Consider the following 20,924-nt stretch of genomic DNA (forward strand, 5'->3'; position numbering starts at 1 on the left):
AATCGATCGCACTAAACGTATATAAATATATTTATATCTACTCTGTTACCCATCCCAGTGATCTCAGTTTCTTATATGTTTGTAAATTGTGCATTTTTTTGCTTTACAAATAATTGAATTATGTTGTTCTTATCTTCCGGTTAGCATATTTCACAAGTGCACATCATCGTAGCCACTGAGGGAGGGGTTTCGAAAATGGACCAATGAGCTTTTATTATTTTTGTGACACTAAATCTTCGCGCATGTTGTTTACGTTTTAACTTGCATTTGTTTCGCAGTTAAAAATATATGGAGTAATAGTAAAAAATCTCACAGTGCTTTCGTTTTATGAGTTTAATTAATCGCTGACATTTCACTTTCGCGATTTTTTATCTCGCATTAAAATTTAGATTGATGTTCACGGCATATTATCGCTCTTTACATCGATAAAATGACTCAAGCTATAATTAGCTTCGAATATTACGCATTTACTAATACCTGTGGATTAACAGAATTCAAGTGTATAGTTTTTTTTTTTTTTTTTTTTAATTGAGCTGAGAAGGACGGAAAGTGTTCCAATGAATCTAGTGTTTTCTTATTTCAGTGCTGACATTCTTTTGATTTTTAAAGTGTAAGATTCAGAATATGTATTGTGTGTGATCTGATTATATCCATTATTAACATTAAAAGTTATATGTTAATAAGTTGAATATATTCGTTGTGAATAAAATAAATTCATTCTATTTGATGAGTATTTCTGGAGAAGACACTAATTTAAGAGTGAGCAGTTATTAAATGTGAAATTTAACACACTAAATGTATACGAATGCAAATTAGTAAATTTCACTTTGAATAAAATTCTGCATTGTCTATTATTATAGAACATCTTTTTCATATAGACTGCAATAAAAAGTGCTGACTTCTATTACATATATAATTGGTGTAAATATTTTTCTCATATGCATAGTTTTATGTAAAGATAGCATTTTGGGCTCAGATATTTATCACATATTTCTTTCTTCATCTTATTTACCACATGTTAAGTAATATTTCACATCGATAATTTTTGCGGAGTACCCAACGTGTGTTTTTATTTGTTTCAAATCCTTTCAACCAGGTAGTGAAATCTTCACATTTGCTTATATTTGATCCAACTTCGGAATGAACATTTTCAGAAGAAATGGACGATGCCTTTAATTATTTTGTACAGAAAATTGCGTTGCAAAATATTTTCAAACATCTTGCCTAAATATTAAAGCACGCGAAAGGTCATATGTCATGACAGAAATATTACTGCATATCGATTGGTCCATCCTAGAAGCCACTCCCTCGGTGGCTACCCAGATGTGCACTTGTGAAATATGCTTCCGGTTAAGGTTTTTATGCATTTAGTAAATCTGCATGCAAGATGTTTAGAGTTATCAACAATTTAAAAGTTGTTTAAGTGCAGCTAAGCCAAATTATTTTTGCGGTCGCGTCCATGTTTATTTACATTTGAAACTTGGCAGAATAACGGATTTGTTGCCAATCTAGAGAAACTAAGATAACAAAGATAACGCCTTTTTTATTATTGCGAATTAAATCATGCTTAATCCATTCTGGAATTTATTCGAGGAAAGTGTTTAAGATTTATTTCGCAATTTTTAATATAGATATTTTGAGTTTTTAATTAATTGAATGAGAAATACTGAATCGTCTGTGAAAAACTGTTTCTTTTTTATTTTGTTTGCTTAACTTCTTTGATACATCGTTCTAGATTTATTATAGTATTTGAATAGAATATGTGGCAACTATTAGATAATTCTTCAAATGATATAAATTTTGTGCATTCTGAGTTATAATATGACACAATGACTTAAAAATTAAGCCCAAGGATTCTGAAATTCTAAAAGCTTCTCATAACGTTTTTATGAAATGTGACAGTCATCCTAAGAGTATCATCAAAAAACTAGGAAATTATGATTTCACAATTGAACAACGCCACAAGAGGCCCCGCACTATCCACCATAATAGTCGGTGGTAATGTATATATTTTCGTTTTCTTCTTATTTAGCCAAGATTTTACTTCATTTTATTTACTTATAGATTTACTTATCAAATTACAATGCGCTATGGACTTTGTTCCTGCCAAAGCAGGTGGACTTTGTATGTAAATAGTTTTTACGCTTGTGAAACGTTTCAATGTACAGAAAATTGTGTTTTTCATCATTTCACTTACCAATTATTGCTTATCAGAAGAATAATTTTTATGAAATTTTAAAAATGCCTTACAATACATCCTGCAAGAGATGGTGCAACCAGAGCTCCAGTCAACTAAAATGCTTTTCATCCCTAGTAATAGATGGCGCCACACGACGCCTCATTTGTTCAAAGTTCACTTATTCTACGGACGGCGGCACAGGAGCCTCCGTCGCTAGTAATCTCTGAGTTCTAGCACAGCATGTGCACAAGTACTTCCATATTATTGGATATAACTTACTCGATTCCTCAAACATTTAAAAGTATAATATATTGGTAAAGGCCGTTAATGGTCGATTGCCTAAGTGATAAGACATAGACATAGTTATAATATGAACGAAATATAACGCTGTTAAGTGAACCTAGCGCGACAGAGTCGCCATAGAAACAAATATAGTGCATTTTAAAGAGTGCATTTATTCTATTGTGGTTTATGCACTATCGACGATGCAGATTTAATTTAATCCAATAAGTTTAAATGAAATGCAAGAAAAATTGCGTATAATTTAATATTCCGTACAAGGAAGTCATGTGGTGTATACATCAGATTTTTTATTATTATTATTATTTTAGTTATTCTTCTAACTTACGAAATCTTTGTTTATTATTATTCTTATCCAGGTGTCCTTAGTTCTAGCCGATAGCGAAAGAAACCGAATTACTTCCGATATCGAAAGACAAGAAATTAGTAACTTGGTTAAAAACCGAATGATGGATTTGAGGTTACCGACAGAAGATTACGGTAAGTAAATGCAAATTATTTTAACGTGATAACTACTTAAAAGTGTGGAATTACTCTTTTAAATAAATTGTCAAGTATCTAATATCAACCTTTTATGGTGATTTAAGTCTTTACTATAACTTATCCTTTCCTTATTGCTCACTAGAATGCAAATTACAGAGGGTATTTACACATTTTTAGAACGATTTCGGGGCCGTTTAATTAATGCTTAAAATGCAAAGATTTTTTTCTAATGTTCGATCTGATAACTTTTTTTTTTTTTTTTTTTTTTTTTTTTTTTTTTAAGTCCAAAGGAGCGTCAGACTAGAAGGGCTGTTTGTTGAATTACTGTAAAATTGTGAACCACTTTCCAAAATGTTGCCACCAAATATTATCGCCCCGTATTATATTTAAGGATATTAAATAATGAACACACAAAACGTTAAAAAGAAAGCCCCTTTGGGCGTAATATAAAATTTCAAAGCTTTCAGGCTTTTTTAGCGCAAAGGACGTTAGCCAGAAAGGCTATTAATTTCATTTTGGCATTTTGTGTCGAAAATTTTAAAAGGCTGTATCACTTTCAAATTGTTGCCACCAAATATTAGAGCCCTGTATTATATTTAAAGAAATTTAATAAATAATCTGCATAAATGTATGTATGTTTCTCGCATTGTGATAAAACAACGGTACCTAGAGCCATCAAATTTTGAATAACATAGTCCTCTATTTGAATATGGACATCTGGAAGCCGGAATTTGGAATTTTTTTTATTATCTATTTCATATTTTGTAAAACTTTAATGAATTTTTGCTTAACAAACTCAACGATTTCAAAGCGAGCAATGCCAATACTTTATGGAAAAAAAAAAAAAAAAAAACATTTTTATCTCCAGCGCGGGAGACAGTGTATCGGAAATTCTAAAGATATGCTCTTTTTAAAATTATTTTGCGATATTGCTGTTGAATTTAATTTTATGGTTTAAGTGCAAAGAACATGATATTTAATAAATAAAGGTAACTCAAAAAGCGTTAAAAAGCGCACCTTTGGGCGTAATGTAAAATCTGAAAGCCTTCATTTTTTTTTCAATAAGCCTGCATCGTCATGTCTATCATAGAAGGGATTTTTCCTAAAATTTCCAGGGGTATTTTTCCCGTTCCTCTTCCACTCCTTTCTAGAGTACACCTATGTGGTGGGTTTAGAAAGAGCTCTTTTCTAGAGACCAAAAGCACAATGGTCCATTAATTAACATTAGGTGGCTTCGCAGGAATACGTTGAAAAAGTATGTACGCAATACCTTCATTTCTTTCTAAGGAATGCAGAGGTACTTTTCGAAGTATGACTTGTTGCTGTGTCTTGATAAAGTTCACTCTTTGAAAGTCATTGGGATAAAGAAATTGTCGATTGAAAGCTGAGTCGATTTCAACATTTTTTCTTGCTCTTCTTATTTTCAATTTCCCTTTGTAACAAAATCTTGCGACAATCATAAACCCCTTACTGGAACTTTCTTTGCATTGACGGAACCAGGTTTGTACACCCCCCCTTCCATAGACCTTTTTTGTTGCAGTCATTTAGGTAAACTCATGCTTTATCAAGCGTCGCAATGTATTTCCATCATCTTCTTATACTAAATAGTAGTTTTCATACAGTTTTTCAGTTCTTCTTATACTAAATAGTAGTTTCTGCGTTGAGCAACATGTCTCGACAAAACTGGTGAATATTATGTTTTTTAGCGCGTAACCCTTGGTTTATTGTTTTATTTAGTGTTGTCACAGATATATTTAAAGACTGCTATTGATTTCTGAGTAGGTGGATTTCCAATCTTTACCAATGATTTAACTTTAGAAACATTAAGAATAGTACAGACCTTTTTCGGATATTCGTTTGGAGTCTTCTTTCTATGCAGAAGTAATGATTAACGGTTTTCTTCCTTTCCAACTAATACCTTTTGCTTATTTTGTTGTCAGGAATGTTAATACCCTGTATTCCACAACGTTTCTGAATTATGAAACAGGTATATTTCTTTTCGGAAAGCTCAAAAACATACCCTTCTATCCACAGCTTGTTTACATGCGACGTTTTGAAAGAAAAATAAATTTAAAAGTAGCAAACGATATTTCTCATTTCTAATAATCTAATAATTATAATTTCTAATAATTTCTTTTGACTGCTTTCCAGAAAGTTTTATTCCAAAACATTTTTCTTTTTTTAAATTCCTTATCGAAATCATTCTAAAAAGTGTAAACATCCTCTGTATATTTTGTGTACTTAAGGGTGAGAGTGTTTAATTTTTATTTTAGAGCTTCTGGCAACCGCTTCTTGCTGTTAGTATTCTCGCTAGCTGTGCTTAAAAGTTATATTATGGGTTTAGAATCTCGCTAGGCAATGCTTTAAAATACGCGCCGGTAAAGTATCTGAGCCAGCTTATTTTTTGTGTATTGAACGTATAGTGTTAGACAACTTTATCAACGTTTGAATTCAATTGTCGGTTACATTAATTTAAATATGCATAAGTAGTGGAAGTCTCGTCTGTCTTTGTCGAGTTGCACCTGTTCTGTAACACTAAGGCTAAACGAAAAAGGTTATTTTTAACCTTTTTTAGTATTATGTGAGTTGTTTAAGAAGACGTTGCGATAGCTCACTGTTAGTCTTGGTATTGTCTGATGGACAGTCTGCCTCCAATTATAACAGAAGCCCTACAAAATCAAAAGTTTTTTCAAATAAATGAAAATGAGATTTTGAAGTCGTACATTATGCTGTAGACGCCGCTTAATGTGATTACGGTTAACGTTATTATTCGTATATTGTTGTCCCGCCCGTTTGCATATGAAAACATGAAATGCATATGAAAATATATCTCTTGTTGTGATCCGGTTAATATGATCAAAATGTTGCAGAATAAAATTTTTAAACATAAGTCAAGTCTCGAAATAAGCTCAAAATCGAGTACAAAAAATTGTCAGGGGACAGAAATGTCACCAAGTAAAGGATTAAATTGTCAAGCAGCTTGGTTTTCATTTAAGTAAACATTTCAAATTAGTCAAAAAAAACAACCCTAGTTTGACTTAGATTTTCGATAACTATTGATTTTGAGAGCGATCAGACACAGGTCGTTATTCTTCAGGAGTAAAAAATACTTATGCAGAAGTTTTCTGAAAACATCTACGTCAAACTAAAGTTTTTTTTTTTTTTTTTTTTTTTTTTTTTTTTTTTTTTTTTTTGAGTAATTTTAAATTTTATATTGACAAGTTCTTTTCCAATGAAGGATGCCGTGCGGTCAAATAATTTCCAGAACTGTTATAAACAAACTTTCAGTTTCCTAATTAAATTTCTTTAGTTATATTTATACTAAATTAGTTGAATTCCGTTTTTGTTATAAAGGATATCTTTCCCCATTGTTTAATTTCATCAAAATATCTGTGGACAAACCTGATCATCACATTAAGCTGCGCCTAATGTAGGTAATTAATTTAGTCACTTATTATTTTAATATATCTTAAGTACTCTTTCCAATGGGTATCTGTAAATTTAAATATCAGCACACTTTCTATAAGCTACACTTATTCTAAAGGCCACATAAAATATTTAAAATGTTAGGGGTATATTAGGATATCTGTGAAGCAGAGAAGATTCTAACATGAGCATTAAGGAATTATTTATTTTAATATTATTTTAAGCATATTTCCTCTATAATTAAAGAGGAATTGGGTCCCGATCTATGAAAATGCAACTTCCCTAGTGGTTTGATACTGCAAACCGACAAGAGCTACGCCCCTCATCAACCTCGATGAGCATCGCTCTGGATAGAAACAAGCAAAGATAGGATGTCTTCTACAGCATGCAATATGAGAAGAGTTTAATAGAACGTAAATTGAACGTATAATTGCTCTCCAAGGATAATTATGGTTGCATAAAGAGTAAGCGTCATAAATTATAAATGAACAAAAATGCGTAGGGAAACTTTCTAATGCGGTTGTCACCTAACAAAGAAACAAGTAAATGAAGATCCGGAGTAGGGAATCTTTTAGTCCATTGACAGGAATTTAGAAAAATAAATTTTTAGTTCGTTTGACTTGATTGATTAAAATGTGGTGTTATAAAAATCACACAACAAAATTCTTAATAAACTTTCAATCTCTATTTAACGAAGTTTGTATTATATTATAAACAAAACATTATACAAAAAACAGAACAGAAACGAATTTTTAATTTTTTTAGTTGACAAAATTTATTTTTCAGCAGGTATCATAACTCACTCTTTCTCAAGTGAAATTCTTTTTCCGTCATTTTATTTTCCAGGTCTTAAATCATTTTTGCTTTTCCTAATCTTTCAGCAAGTTTTATCTGATTTTTGGCAAGCATATCAATCTCGGCTTTTAATGTATCACAAAAACTACAAATGCCCTTTCTTAGATTACCGAAACCGATATTAAGCTTAGAATTTAAAATATTTGTGATTTTATACGACATTGAATCATTCGGAATTTTCCTTTTATAAATACTGTATTTTGTAATTTTGTGATGTTTAACTCTTCCTACACGTTTCTTTTCTAATTGTCTTTTAAGGATTAATGAAACTTTCTTCCCTTTAGAAAGCTGATAAACTCGATTGTTTTAGAAATAGTTTCCTCAGGAATTGCAAGTTTTCCTCTGCGGTCTATCGGTGCCTTTCTGTCGACGGCAAAAACTTTTCTTATTTTTTAACTCGATTTTTATAATACTGTAGAATGAAGCAAAGGCATTTATGCAGATTTGCACATCATTTCGCAGTCTGTCCTGGAAACAATGTACTCGATAAGAGTAAGACACATTTTGTGAAGATCCCTTATTTCCCAAACCAAAATGTCGGCGCATCACGGGCAAAAGTCTTAAAAGACCATCGAGACAATGATTTTGGGTATTATAATTCCCAAAATCATTAAAATCTTTGATAATTCGTTGTTCTTCACTTTCATGAATCAAACAAAAACGCTGAAAACGTTTGCACTTACAGTCAGATCCTAAATCGCATATGGATACTTTTAAAACTTACATAACATCGTGGATTCTCCCTATTTTCATCCGCTTATCAGAAAACTCGGCCTTTGAATCGGAGCCTGGATTGGAATCTTCCTTTTTCATGTTCACAAGCACTCTGAAGAACTGATGGGCAAAACCAACAGGTCGTTTGTACAGAATACAAGAATGCTCATGAATAAGCCTGGTAAAAATCATTGGGCATAGATGCTTCTTTCCTGTTGACGAGTGGACAAAAATTATTTTTCCTCAGTACGCAAAATCTATTCTTGGTTGCAATTACGACATGAACTACCTGAAGCGATTCATAATGTAAAATCTATTCGTATTGCCAGATATGTGGCATTATTACATCAGTTTTTACCAAAAATGTTTATAATTAGTCCCCTTCCCGGATACAGTGAAAAACATACTACGAATTTCAGCGCCGATTTTAATCTTTTTATTCGCTAAACAAAGACATTAATATTTTTCATTATAAAATTCTACTTTTGCACTATATTATAATAATAAGTCCCTAAATCTATTCTTCTTTAAATTTTAATATCTAACAAAAAAATGTTAATGAAATAACTATAGCTACTGAAAATACATTTTATATGAATTAATTCGTAATCAGATATTCAAGCCCATAAAAAAACAACAAAATGACATCTTAAAAGTCCAAAATGTTACCAAAATTAGTTATTAGATAAGCACAACATTTGAAAATACCTTATGGTACAAAGCAATTCAGAATTTGTGTTTAAAAAAGGAACAATATATTACTAGCTTATGATTCTTATGATTAAAACTTCATGAGAACATGAATGTATTTTTAAACATAGAAAACTTTCTAAATTATTTGGGTGAAAATGTTTTCGGCATAGAAAACGTAAATAAATTATAAATAATAGACACCAGTAAATCACAAAAGAATATCACTTAATGGCATTCAAGGGTAACAAAATCAACCTGAAATTACTCTAATTCATTTATTAACTGCCCTTTCAGTTCAAATTATGAATGATGCCTCAAATCGCGTATTTTGAAATTAAATATCTCGGTCAGTTTTGTCTTTAGGGAATCAAACTATCTATGTTTTTGTTTTCATAAAAAGGGGAAAAAAACCGGAAAGTATACAGACCGGAAAATATATTAAAAAGTTAGATTTCATAATTTTTACAAAACTGTTTTCTTTAAATTTAAAAATACCAAAGCATGAATCTTTGTGTCATCTGAAACACTTTCGTAATTGGATGTAATATGTCTACGACCAACGGTTGCAAAAATGAAGGGCGAGCAATGACTTTGGGAACACGATGCCCACCACTTTACGTATACAGGATGGTTATAAAGTGAACTTTTACTCGATTCTTCTCTTACTGTTTGTATCCTGTATGTTTTACTTTGTACAGTAGTTGACAAGCTAGGAGTTTCGAACTCGCCACCACATGCTACGCGACCAGTCTCATGCAGTGCTTTCAAAACATTGAAGCAAAGAGCTTCTTCTTGTAACACCTCTTCAATTGTACCTAGTATGGAGAACTCTCTTCAGACTTCATCATATGTCAGAACCAGTCGCTATTCTCTAAGGATACTGGCAAGAGCAGGAACGAATTATCCTGATGAATACCAGGAAAAACACCAAAGTATCAAAGATTCCATAGCGGTTTATTCACTCAACCATTCGAAATTAAATTTCATATACTGCTATTTGAAATTACAATGAAAAAATTCCGAAATTTTCAAATGATAACATCACTTATTTCCTGCTCAAATTCGTCAGTGCACTGAAAAACTGTAGATAGCGTTGGAACTGTACACGCATTACGAAAATTGCCGGAGTAAAACATTTGCAAAGAAAAAAATTGTAAAGGACCAATGACGACACAAGACAGAGAAAAAACTTTTATTGGAATTAACAAGTTTTCAACGTGCACACCTTCGCAGATGATAAGGCATTGCTTGCGGGACATTGTTGACAACGATCACGAACGTATGATATTGCAGAAGAAATCTGGTTAACTTGACGTTTTATGGCATTTTTCATTCATGGACTTTAATGTTTACATTAAGATTTCAGATGACCCCAGAACCAGAAATCCATCGGAGTGAGGACGGGAGATCCGGGTGTCCACGAAACCGCAGTGTTACGGGAGGCAACTCTATCTCTAAAATTTTATGGCAACACTTGCCGAACACATGTGTAGAGGAGCATCCTATAAGCAAGGCCTTTCAGAGGAGCATCCAATACAATGTCATTAACAACGCTTCGCTACTGCAATTCTAGAATTACGTAATTTTTCAACATTGCTCTCTACCGAGTTCTTGATGCCGTACGTTTTCATATCTGTAGTAGTGACCTCTTCAAAAAAGTACGACCGAGAACGAATGCGCTTGCCATGCTGCACCACATAGTCACTTTAGCTTTTGTAAAAGCGCTGATGCCACGTCGTGAGGATTAAGCAGCGAACACAGCTCTTGGAGTCTAATGTCTATCCCTGTAAATTATGCGAAGTGATTCAATGCACTTACTCTCTGTGTTGTCATTGGTCCTCTGCAATAGTCTTCATTGCAAATGTTTTACACCGTCAATTTTCGTCATACGTATATCTTTCCAACGCCATTTATGTTTTTTCAGTGAGCTGATCAGTTTGCACAGAGAAAAAAGTAGGTGTCACTATTCGAAAATTTTGAAAATTTGTCACTGTAATCGTAACCGTTAAAGCTCTATTCTTTTAAATCATCACAATCTCGAGTGCATATTTTCAAATAACAATCTGAAATTTCATTTCGATTGGTTGAGCGGATATATCGTGCACAAATTTAGATTATGGGGAACTTGCAGGTACAAAGTTGTTCACTAAAATGTGTAAAAAGAGATGTATAACGTGTTCAAAAATAAATACCATCTATTCTGGGATATAACGCGCACCTATAATTTCAAATTACATTTTAAAAAAATTTTAGGTATATTCGCCGTATAATGCATACCCTTTTCTTTACGAATTAACCTGAAACATGCATGTGTAATGTTCTAATCTTTTGAAGTTATTCATTCAAAGATTTTTCCCATGCTTTCGAAGAAGGGTTTACTGAATTGACAAGCGAAAAGAACAATATGTATGTGGGGGGAAATGATTGAAGGAGTAAATAATTCTGCAAATAATTCTATGCGTTGTATTCAATGCAGATGTACGCAAGAATGTTATTCTAATTACAATGCACTTCCGACCCGAATGAATTTACAGAATTGGGAAATTCGAATTCGCGGAATTAGATTTCCCCCTTCAGTCATATGAAGGCGTGATTTTGAAGTGAACATTGAAGGAAATGTAGTAATGAAGTAAATCGCATTTTCTTTAATTGAAATGCAGTTTATCTAGTGTTCGTTTTAGTAGTAAATACGGCCCCTGCCAAACGAAACAAACACAGTGCTGTTTCATATGCAAAGTTATTCAGTTGCAAAAGAAATTGGAAATCGTGCTGTAACAAGGATGTTTGGTGTTGGTGAAAGTTTCAGACGCGAAGGGAAAAAAATGAAATCCCAATGCCAAAGAATAAATGTGTTTCCCGTAAAAGAATTAATGAATTGGCCAATCCTAGAAGAAAGTGTTGCAAATTGGGTCCTAGAAAATCTCCAGAATGGAATAATTATAGCAAGGAACAGTATATGCTTATTTACCTTAACCTTTTGACTACGAATTTAAAAAAAAAAAATTACCCTGTTTTCTACAAGTAAAAAAAATCATAACCAAAATAATGTAAATTTAGCATTTGACAAACAGTTTTCAAGCCAAAGGCTGGGACACATATGTCCTATCGACTTAATGTAAGCACACCTATTATTCAAATTTATTATATGAAATAAATTTTTACATCGTATGGTACAGGGCAAAACATTATTTGCATGACCCAATGACTCATATTTGTTTTTTCTTTTTTTTTCTCTATGTTCATTTGTGTACAACGAGCATAGCGGCGTCTTGATTTTCCAACTATTGGAAGGTGATCCCCAACATTCAGAAAATTCTAAGTACTTTTTAACCCAGCAGTAATTTTTAAACTTTTAGTGGGAAATGTATGTCAAAGGGTTAAGTGGACAAAAAGAATGCAAATAAAGGTGAAAACTTTAAAGCAACTTTGTGTTGGTGTAGTCGATCCATGGCATGGAATAATTTAATTCTAAGAGGAAAAAAAACAGAAGTTCCGTGAAGATTTCCAAAGGGTTTGGACAGCAAATTAATAAGTTTTCAGAAGTATATTATTGGCCTACGAGGGCAAAATAATTACTTACTGTCACGCATTACAAATATGTATGACACTCTAGTAATGTTTGATATGATAGAAAATAAAACAATTCATGCGAAAGAAACAAAAACGTTTCACATGAAAGGTAACAAGTCATGAAAAATCTCACGTCACTGTAGTCACTTCCATGTACCTTCTTTTTTAGCAGGACGGTACAAAATTAAAACCCATAGTTCAGTTTACCCTCAGTTAAAAGAAAAAATGACAGGGGCTTTCATCATCAAACGGTGATGCCAGCTGGTTTCCGATAATTAAAATGTGCTCAGAAATGCCTTTACAAAAACCAAACTCATTTCAGTTTCTTTCTTTTCGTGTAAGTTTTTCATTCTGCATTTTCATACATTAATTTAAATCAAGCGCGGACTGTTACGGGCTCTGATCAGGATGGGGCTTTCGAAGAACCTTAAGTTTTAAATATATGTTATCAGGTTCAATGTTTCTTCTAACCTTCTTCGGAAACATACAAGGACCTGACTAAGAACAGAGAGCTTACTAAAGCTATGTTCACTAATTGTAGTAAGTAGACAGGATACAGACGAAGGGTATACAAAACCCTTTATTTTTTCTTTATATACAATGACTTCCGTACTTCGGAATACAATGACCCTCCACTCGGGGTCTAACGTAAAAGATATCAAAATAAAACTAAACTCTAATTTAACTTTAGAATAATACACGTGTAAGATTGGCCTTATAATAACAGGAAGCGTATGTAGCACAGAGACTGTGAACACTACAATACGTTTAATTTATCAAGAGGATTAAAACCTCTGGCCTGGAAGGCAAATAGCAACTGCGTAACTTCTAAGGTAAGCGGCCTGCTTCGAACTCACTGCTTCCTCTCTTTTGCTTGGCAAAAAAAGGCCACACTTAAATACTTGGCGTTCGCCAGACAAACTTTGCATAAAAACCTTCACGCTTATAATTCTGGCCGGAAGTAGAAAATAAGAAGTGATAGTAAAGATTTAAAATAAAATAAACGTTAGTAAAACTTAAGATCCTTACAATGTGTGTACCTACAATTATAAAAAACGAACGAGGCTATAAGTGGCTTGCATTGGAAAATGTTGAAGTTAATTGTGGAAATGGACTTCTAACAATCAGTCCCTAACTTATATTTGACACTAAAGATTCTTTTGACAGTGTGTGTTTCACTTCCAACGCACCTTCTTTCCATGTTCTGGTCCTTCTTTTAATGTTCCTCGTTTAGCGTGGCTAGTTCTCGGTGAACAGAGCGCTAAGCTTTAAATGTAATCAATTCACGGAGGACACAGTACTAAGATCTTTATTCATATTTATTTATTTTTAATTCCATCCACGAGATACAACAGGCTGATAAGCACCTAACCCGGTGGGCCAGCTGTTCCGTCGATGGGAAAAAAAAAAAAGAAAGAAAGTGTGTGTTTCAGTTGCCTTTCAAGGTGTTTGTCGTGTTCAGTGCGAGAGAAGCTTTTCCAAATTTAAGTTGATTCAGTTTTGAAAAGCTGATCCTCGATCGACAGTGATTGGAAAAGTTGATCTTTGATCAACGGTGAGCCAAGTAAGATTTAATGATTTGGCAATCCTTTTCATCGAAAACGCAGTAGCTAAAAACATTAATTTTGCTATGAAGCTATGAAAAAAATCGAAAGCTTAAAAAAGGGGGAGAATTAGCTTTTTTTTATTGGCAGAAACGTTAAAAACATTTTTAAAAAATACACCAAAACTGGCAGGTTAATGAGCTTTTATAAATACTATATGTTTCTCTGCTAAATGTGAAGTTGTTGTTTTTTGTTTGTTTGTTTTGTTTTTCGTATCATTTTAATCATTTATTTTAATTAAATAAATGTCAATTATATATTTGTGTTCACATCTTGTATGGTGATCATTGCAATAAAGGAGGCCCAGGGAGATTTCCGTCCCGGCTTCGATAGCTCTAAGTCTAATTGATTTAATGTACTCCATCTATACACTTTGTTTGGTACTTACGTATCACTAGTCGGCCGTGTATCTGTCGTGTAAGTCTATTTAGGCAAAATATGAAAAATGGTCATAATAAGGCTCATCTCTCAAAAATATCATGATAAGGTTCATCAAGATGTTCAACTCTCAAAAATACGAATGTTATTTTGAAAAATGGATGAAAGAGTGCCATTTAAAAAAAAACTTTCATTCAAAATAGATAAAAGAAAAATTAAAACTGTATGAAATAAAAATTACGCCTTTCTGATTAAAGAAAACAATGTAGAAAATGTTTGAACGCATGAAATTATGGAATGAATGTATTAATTGTATGGATTATGTATGAATGTAGTAAATGTACAGATATTCGAAATGAATCGGATATGTATTTGAAACTTTGCCGATATGCATTTTAGCATTCTATAGAATGCTTAGGTTATGTATGAAAAGTTAATAGTTTCATGCATTACCGGCCAGTTTTCACCTTCTTTAAATGGCCTAAGTATTCTACAGAATGCCATCTTTCAGATATTGCCGGTAACATTATCACTTGTTGCAGCTGCTAACTTGCTTCTGGCTTTTTCCCCCTGCTCTAGATGACGTGTCAGAAAAGAGAAACGGACTTTCCTATGTGATGATAAACCCTAGCTGTGACATGAAACTAGAGGTCGGAGATGTGATGTGAGTTTCTTAAAACCATTTATTAATTATGCTAATAGTAGCACAGAATTACTATTTCAACTGCAATAAAATTAATACATGTGAAAAATTAATCAAAATAAGTTACTATAATCTGTTGCTTTAAAACTGAACCATCTTTAAAATAGGAAGTTATTTTAAGTCGGCCTTGTCTGACTTGTAACTATGGGAACAACGTCGGCCACCTTTTCAATATTGTTGACCCGGACATTTTAAAATTATGATGTTTTGGGAAAAAATTATATACATACATATATGCTTTAAAATTAGGATATTCTGGGGAAAAAATTATATATACACATATATGTAGAATATAAGGAAATATTTTGTATTACCCTCTGTAACACAATAAGCGACGCAAGGAGTTGTCCGAATGGAACGAAAATCAGTAGACGTAATGTACATGTATTGAAAATGAAATTGCTGGGAGTATCATTGGAATTGAATGATTTTGTCAGAATATACAGCTACAAAAGCAAAATAAAAAAATCAATAAGGCGTTGGTCCACTATCAGGGTCAGAACCCTGATATATTCTGTTACTGGCTGGCCATTGGCTCGTTGATGGATAACGTTGACCTCCTGCAATATTGCTTACATTACATTGCTCCAGCTGACAAATTAGATTAGGTGCGATATAGGAGAGTTCGGAGACGCCTACTACTCAAACCCCAAACGTGCTCTATTGGGGAGAGATCTGGCAATCGCGCAGACTAGGGAAGTGTTAGAGAAGCATGAAGACAAATAGTAGAAAAGCGTGCGTGCGAGCCCGGGCATTATCCTGATGAAAGGTAAGCCCAAGCGTCAGTGAAAGGAAGGACAACACTACGGGACGCAGAATCTCGTTGACGTACCGCATTGCTGCAAGGATGTTACGGATAACAAATAAGAGGTCCGGTTATCAAACGAAATGGCACCCCATGCTATAACTCCTGGCTGTCAGACTGTGTAGTGAACGACAGTCAGATGAGTAACTCATTTCTGTCCTGGACGTCTCCAGACGTCTTCGCTGATCACTGAGACTAAATTCGAAGCAAAACTCATTGCTGAAAGCAATTCTACTCCAGTCCGTGAGACCCCAGTTTGAATACGCCCGGCACCCCTGCAAACGCGCTTGGTTGTGTACAACTGTAGTCGGCGCATTGGCCTCTGTGACCTCTAGCCTCGTTTGCAGAGTCGCCTATAAAGTGGTCATTGTAGTCACTGGTGTCCCGGTTATACATGAAATCGTTGAGAAGGAGGTATCAGGAAATGTGAACGCCGATCGGACAATCAGTCTGTCCTCGCGTTCTGTCGTCGCTCTTGGTCGACCGCTGCTTTCTTGACGTTCTGTACAGCCACGGTTCATCCATTCCTTCCAACATCGTCAAATGGTAGCATCGCTCCGATCCAAATTTCTAGCGATCCTACGATTTTGATCACGTTGCTTCCTTTAGTCCAACTGCGCGTCCTTTCTCAAATGGTGACATATGCTCATACTGGTCGTGAACCCTATGCAAGGCACTGTTACAGTCCACTTGGGTCGTTGGAACTACATCTGCATGGCAAGTTAATGTCTTAACAATGGAATGCCCTCTGTTTTATACACCATCCGGATATTCCGCTGCAATGCGCCAGAACTCCAGCTAATCAGTCACTGGCCACAAAAGTTAATCATTTTCATATTCTGTCGTAAGGTATGGGCACACTCAATTTCGTTCCATTCGGATAAATCCTTCTTGGTGTGTCGTTTTTTATATTAGAGTGTATTATATTTATTATTACAACTTATTTTATTTTTTTATTAGATTTATTATTTTATTACTTTATTTTATTTATTACTTTTTAAAAATATTGGATTACTTAATTTATTTTAAAACTAAAACTGCTTTGTTAAACAAACGATTTAATCAGTAGCAAGACGAAAGTTATGAATTGTATCTCTTTTATTGTTTATTTTCTTTAATTTATACATTTATTGTGTATAAAATATATATTCAGAAGTTGTTTACTTACTATGATTAATTAAACTAGAAATTAAAAACTTATAAAGTGAGAATAAGCATCCATATTGAAATACGATTGCAATGATACGCGCTTTCATTCTTAAAAGTACTTACATCCTCTGCCCAAGAAGTTCCGAGACAGATTTTCTACCTCGTATATAATCATAATTGGGAATCATAAATGGAATAAAACTGGGAATGTAATTCCCGGGCGTTATGCATCAGTTGTGGAAGAGAATTCAGCGAGTTCATCCGGAACGCTAGAAGAAGAGGGATTTCTTTTTTGCTGCATGATAATGCGTCCACTCACACAGCTAGTGCTGCATTTTCTAGCGAAAAAAAACGTATAACAGTTCTCAACTACCCTGCGTCGAGTGACTATATTTTATTCCTAAAAATCCAACTTCACATGAAGGGTTAGTGCTATCCCGACGTAATCAAGGTTCACGCCACAGTGACACGTGAGTAAAATCTCACATTCCTAGCAAGGACTCATCCCAAGCAAGGACATTTCTACCAGTTTCGTATGGTTGCATGAATGTTCTGGGTAATGAAAGACGTCTTAAAAACATTACGGACCCATGGCCCCTAACATGACAATCACTCACAAAAATGAAATGTAGACGGATTAGCATAGGACCTCTACGCTCGTGGGGCCCCGGGCAATTGCCCAATGAATCCATGCGTTAATTTCGGTCTGGTGCATTGTAATCAAGTGGAGGTACGCTATATAGAACACCTGAAGCATTAAAAGCTTCATCTTAAATTTCCTCTAATTTTCATTTATTCAGTTTCGGAACTTTTCGGACAGACAGTGCATTGTAAATATCAGCTATTTAATAAATTACATTCTTACATTTTTAAAGATTTCTTATTCGGCCAAGTCCGATATCCAGCGTCAAAATCTTCATGAAACGTGGATCCGTCAGGTGTAAGTCAGCATCAAAGCCAAAGAAAGAGAAAAAGAAAGCAACCACATCTTCCGAAGAGTCTTTACCCGCAGAATCTTTGGTAGTTGAACAACCACAGCATGAGAATGGAACAATTCTTATACCTAACAAAGGCTCTATAGACGTTGAGATCACACCGGCGAATGAAAATGTTAGAGGTACGATAGTGTGACCTGGTAGTCCTGTAGAATATTCTACGCCTATTTTTCAAGAAAGAGAGTTATATCATTTCTCTCTTTTCTTTTCTAATGTGAGAACAGAACTTTTCAGAATAATGTATTTTGCAAAATCGAACACAAAAAAATGGTCTCAGGTGGGGAAAACTTTTCACCACCTGAGACAGGAGGAGAAAAATTTTCACCACCTGAGATCATGGAACCAAATAATATCAAAGTTCTTGATTCATTTTCATTTGTATGTATAAATGTCAGGGGATATAGTACTGATAAAAGTCATTAACTGATTCAGAAATTAGGTTACGCTTTGAATATGTAATTAAAAGCTTAATTTTTTACGTTAAGCCAGTTTTCATAGTAGAAGCCTTTAATGTGATCACATTTGCCCAAGGCTATTTTGATGTCATTAAACGATGAGAAAAAATATCCTTCAAAATAGCGATGGAATTTAACTAATTTAATACAAAAATTTCAAGAACCATACAAATAGATATTTTTGCAGCATTTTGGTTAAGATAGTGCAAAAGTTTATGAACTATTCACAATGTCTTTAATGCAAAAGTCCATTTATGAACATTTCATAACATTTCCGGAAATTTTTGATCGATGACCCCTAACATAAATACTCGGAAAGCATCCCTCATTGCCCGCAGATAACAGAACTTGCCAATGTAAAATTTTAAATTAATCAAAAAAATAACCTTAGTTTGGAATAAGTGTTTTTAGAGAATGTCCCCCCCCCACACACACAGGAGAAAAAATTCTGCAGAAACTGTTTTGCTTCAAAATCGATTGATCCGATCTGCTGATTGCCCTCAAAATCGATAGAGTTATTGAAAATCTACGTCAAAGCTATAACCCCCCCTCCTTTTAATTTCCTTAATTTTAAATGATTGGCTAAAACTGAATTCAAGCTATTTGGCGACTAAACACTTTACATGGCAACAATTTTCTGTCAAGTAACAATTTTTATAATCTAATATATTTTGAGCTCATTTGGTGAGTTTACTTCAGGTTAAAAAATCTATTCTGTAATATTCTGATCATATTAACCAAATTATTAATCACAATAAATGATGCATTTTCCACATTTTAGTATACAAATTTTAGTTAAATTTTAGTTTTTCCGTATTTTAGTTACTACTGTTCTACAGATATTTAGTTATATAAAAGTACGGTTTCTTTTTTAAAACAAATGTGATGAAACCACTAGCAAAAAAAGCAGTCTTTACTAAAACTCATTAATATCATCGCCATTAGTGCTTAACTTCGGACTACTAGATATCCCTGGATTAGCCCGGACAATCCTGGATTCTTAATTATGTTTAGGACCAGGTTGTAGACAGAATAAAGTCCCTGATTTCTAAATGACTGTCATTAAATATAAATAAAAAGAAATTATTTATAGAAGAATGGAGAGAACAGAACATAATTTCAGTTGGTATGGTTTGGTTTGTTAATTATAGCAAAGCATTCGAGGGCTATCTGCCTAAAGGGAGGGACGCATTCGTGGATGTCTTTATCAGAAAGAGTGGCTCATATACACGGAAAACCACGAAAATGCCCATGCAGCCAGCCCGTTCGTTGGGATTCGAACCCCGCAACAAACTGTCAGTGTTGAGCGACGTTACCGCTCGGCTGCTGATGGGCCCGTAATTTTAGAAGGGTTTTTACTTCGATGCAGGTATTTTAAATTTTTTAGATTTTAGCAAGTAGTTTCATCAACTACATCTTTATGAAATCTACTGAAAAATACAGTTTAATTTTCAATATTCTGAGTTTTCACTAATCTAGTTTTTTCTTTTATTTCTTTATAACAACATTGCTTGTTTCATTAATTTAAAAATTTTCAGATTTTAAAATTTTCATAAAGTGTAGCGAATAATTTTTCTGAAAACATGAGAATCCTTTCTTACCTCTGCTAAGGACTAACGGCTGAATGATTAATAAGTTTTTTGTTAACAGATCGACAAGACTTTACTCTAATAAACATCTTATCCATCTCTTTTCATTGTGTGATACATTAAGACCAATTATGGTGAGAGCTACATGTGATTTGCAGTTCCAAAACTTTTATTAATTTTATTCTGCGTGTTTTTACTGTCAGCATTTACACTACTGATAGAAATTATTATCTTAATTTCAGAAATATGACTTTGTCTTCAAGTTTGCATTTCATAAACCAAATGTCCAATAAACAAAACCTTTTAAGATATAAAGACATACCCAACTAGTTTGTTTCAATCGTCTTCTTAGAACTGCGATTTTAGCACTTAAAGAATTTGATTTTCAGTCTCAACTAAATATAAAATAGAGATTTAACTCTATCTGATAAACACAATAAGATAAACCGCAATTTTTCTTTTCAGTCGGAAATGTTTAGTGTAAATTAAACATGAGTATTTTTTGTCCACAGAAGTATTTTTTCTAAAATTATCTTACAAACTATTATAATAATATCTGACCCACGAGTTAAACTCGAACTTTTTAAATGGTCCTTCAGATGAGAAGGCTGGGCAACTGTATTAGAATTTAAATTCTCCTCATAAAGTATGCAAAATAAATTCAAGCGCATTTCTGACAACCACAACATGGGCACACTTTCATTTTAAAAAAAGTACACAGACGATATGTAACAGCACCTTCCAAGATACTTTTGTAACTTTCCATGCATGTGGGAAAAAGAGAAAATTTTTTATCATAACTTTAGGCCTTTAAACCATCTCCACCATCAGATCATTAACCCCCCCCCCAATTTAATATGACAGATTTTCAACTTTTTTTATTATCAATTTTTAATATATTATATAGTATAATACATTAAAATTTGATACATGTATAATTTATATGAATATTTTAGTGTGTACGAAAAATGTGTGCTCATTCTTCATCCAAAATATTTTGAATGAAAAATGTTTACAAATTAATGT

At 33.5% G+C, this 20,924-nt stretch overlaps 1 protein-coding gene across 1 annotated transcript in view; it reads left to right on the top strand.

The window, feature by feature from the left end:
• LOC118201805 (potassium channel subfamily T member 2-like) overlaps positions 1 to 20,227 on the top strand; it is a 459,181-nt gene extending 438,954 nt beyond the window's left edge. Inside the window, exons 27-29 of the mRNA XM_085825117.1 lie at positions 2,839 to 2,959; positions 14,782 to 14,866; positions 17,735 to 20,227. Coding sequence (XP_085681243.1) covers positions 2,839 to 2,959; positions 14,782 to 14,866; positions 17,735 to 17,990 — 462 coding nt within the window. The 3' untranslated portion in view covers positions 17,991 to 20,227. The remainder of the gene's footprint in view (positions 1 to 2,838; positions 2,960 to 14,781; positions 14,867 to 17,734) is intronic.
• The last annotated feature ends 697 nt before the right edge of the window (positions 20,228 to 20,924 follow it).

The sequence above is a fragment of the Stegodyphus dumicola genome, chromosome 10 (genome assembly GCF_044657685.1).
Source record: "Stegodyphus dumicola isolate Sdum_Otavi_A_Nest chromosome 10, ASM4465768v1".
NCBI lineage: Eukaryota > Metazoa > Arthropoda > Arachnida > Araneae > Eresidae > Stegodyphus > Stegodyphus dumicola.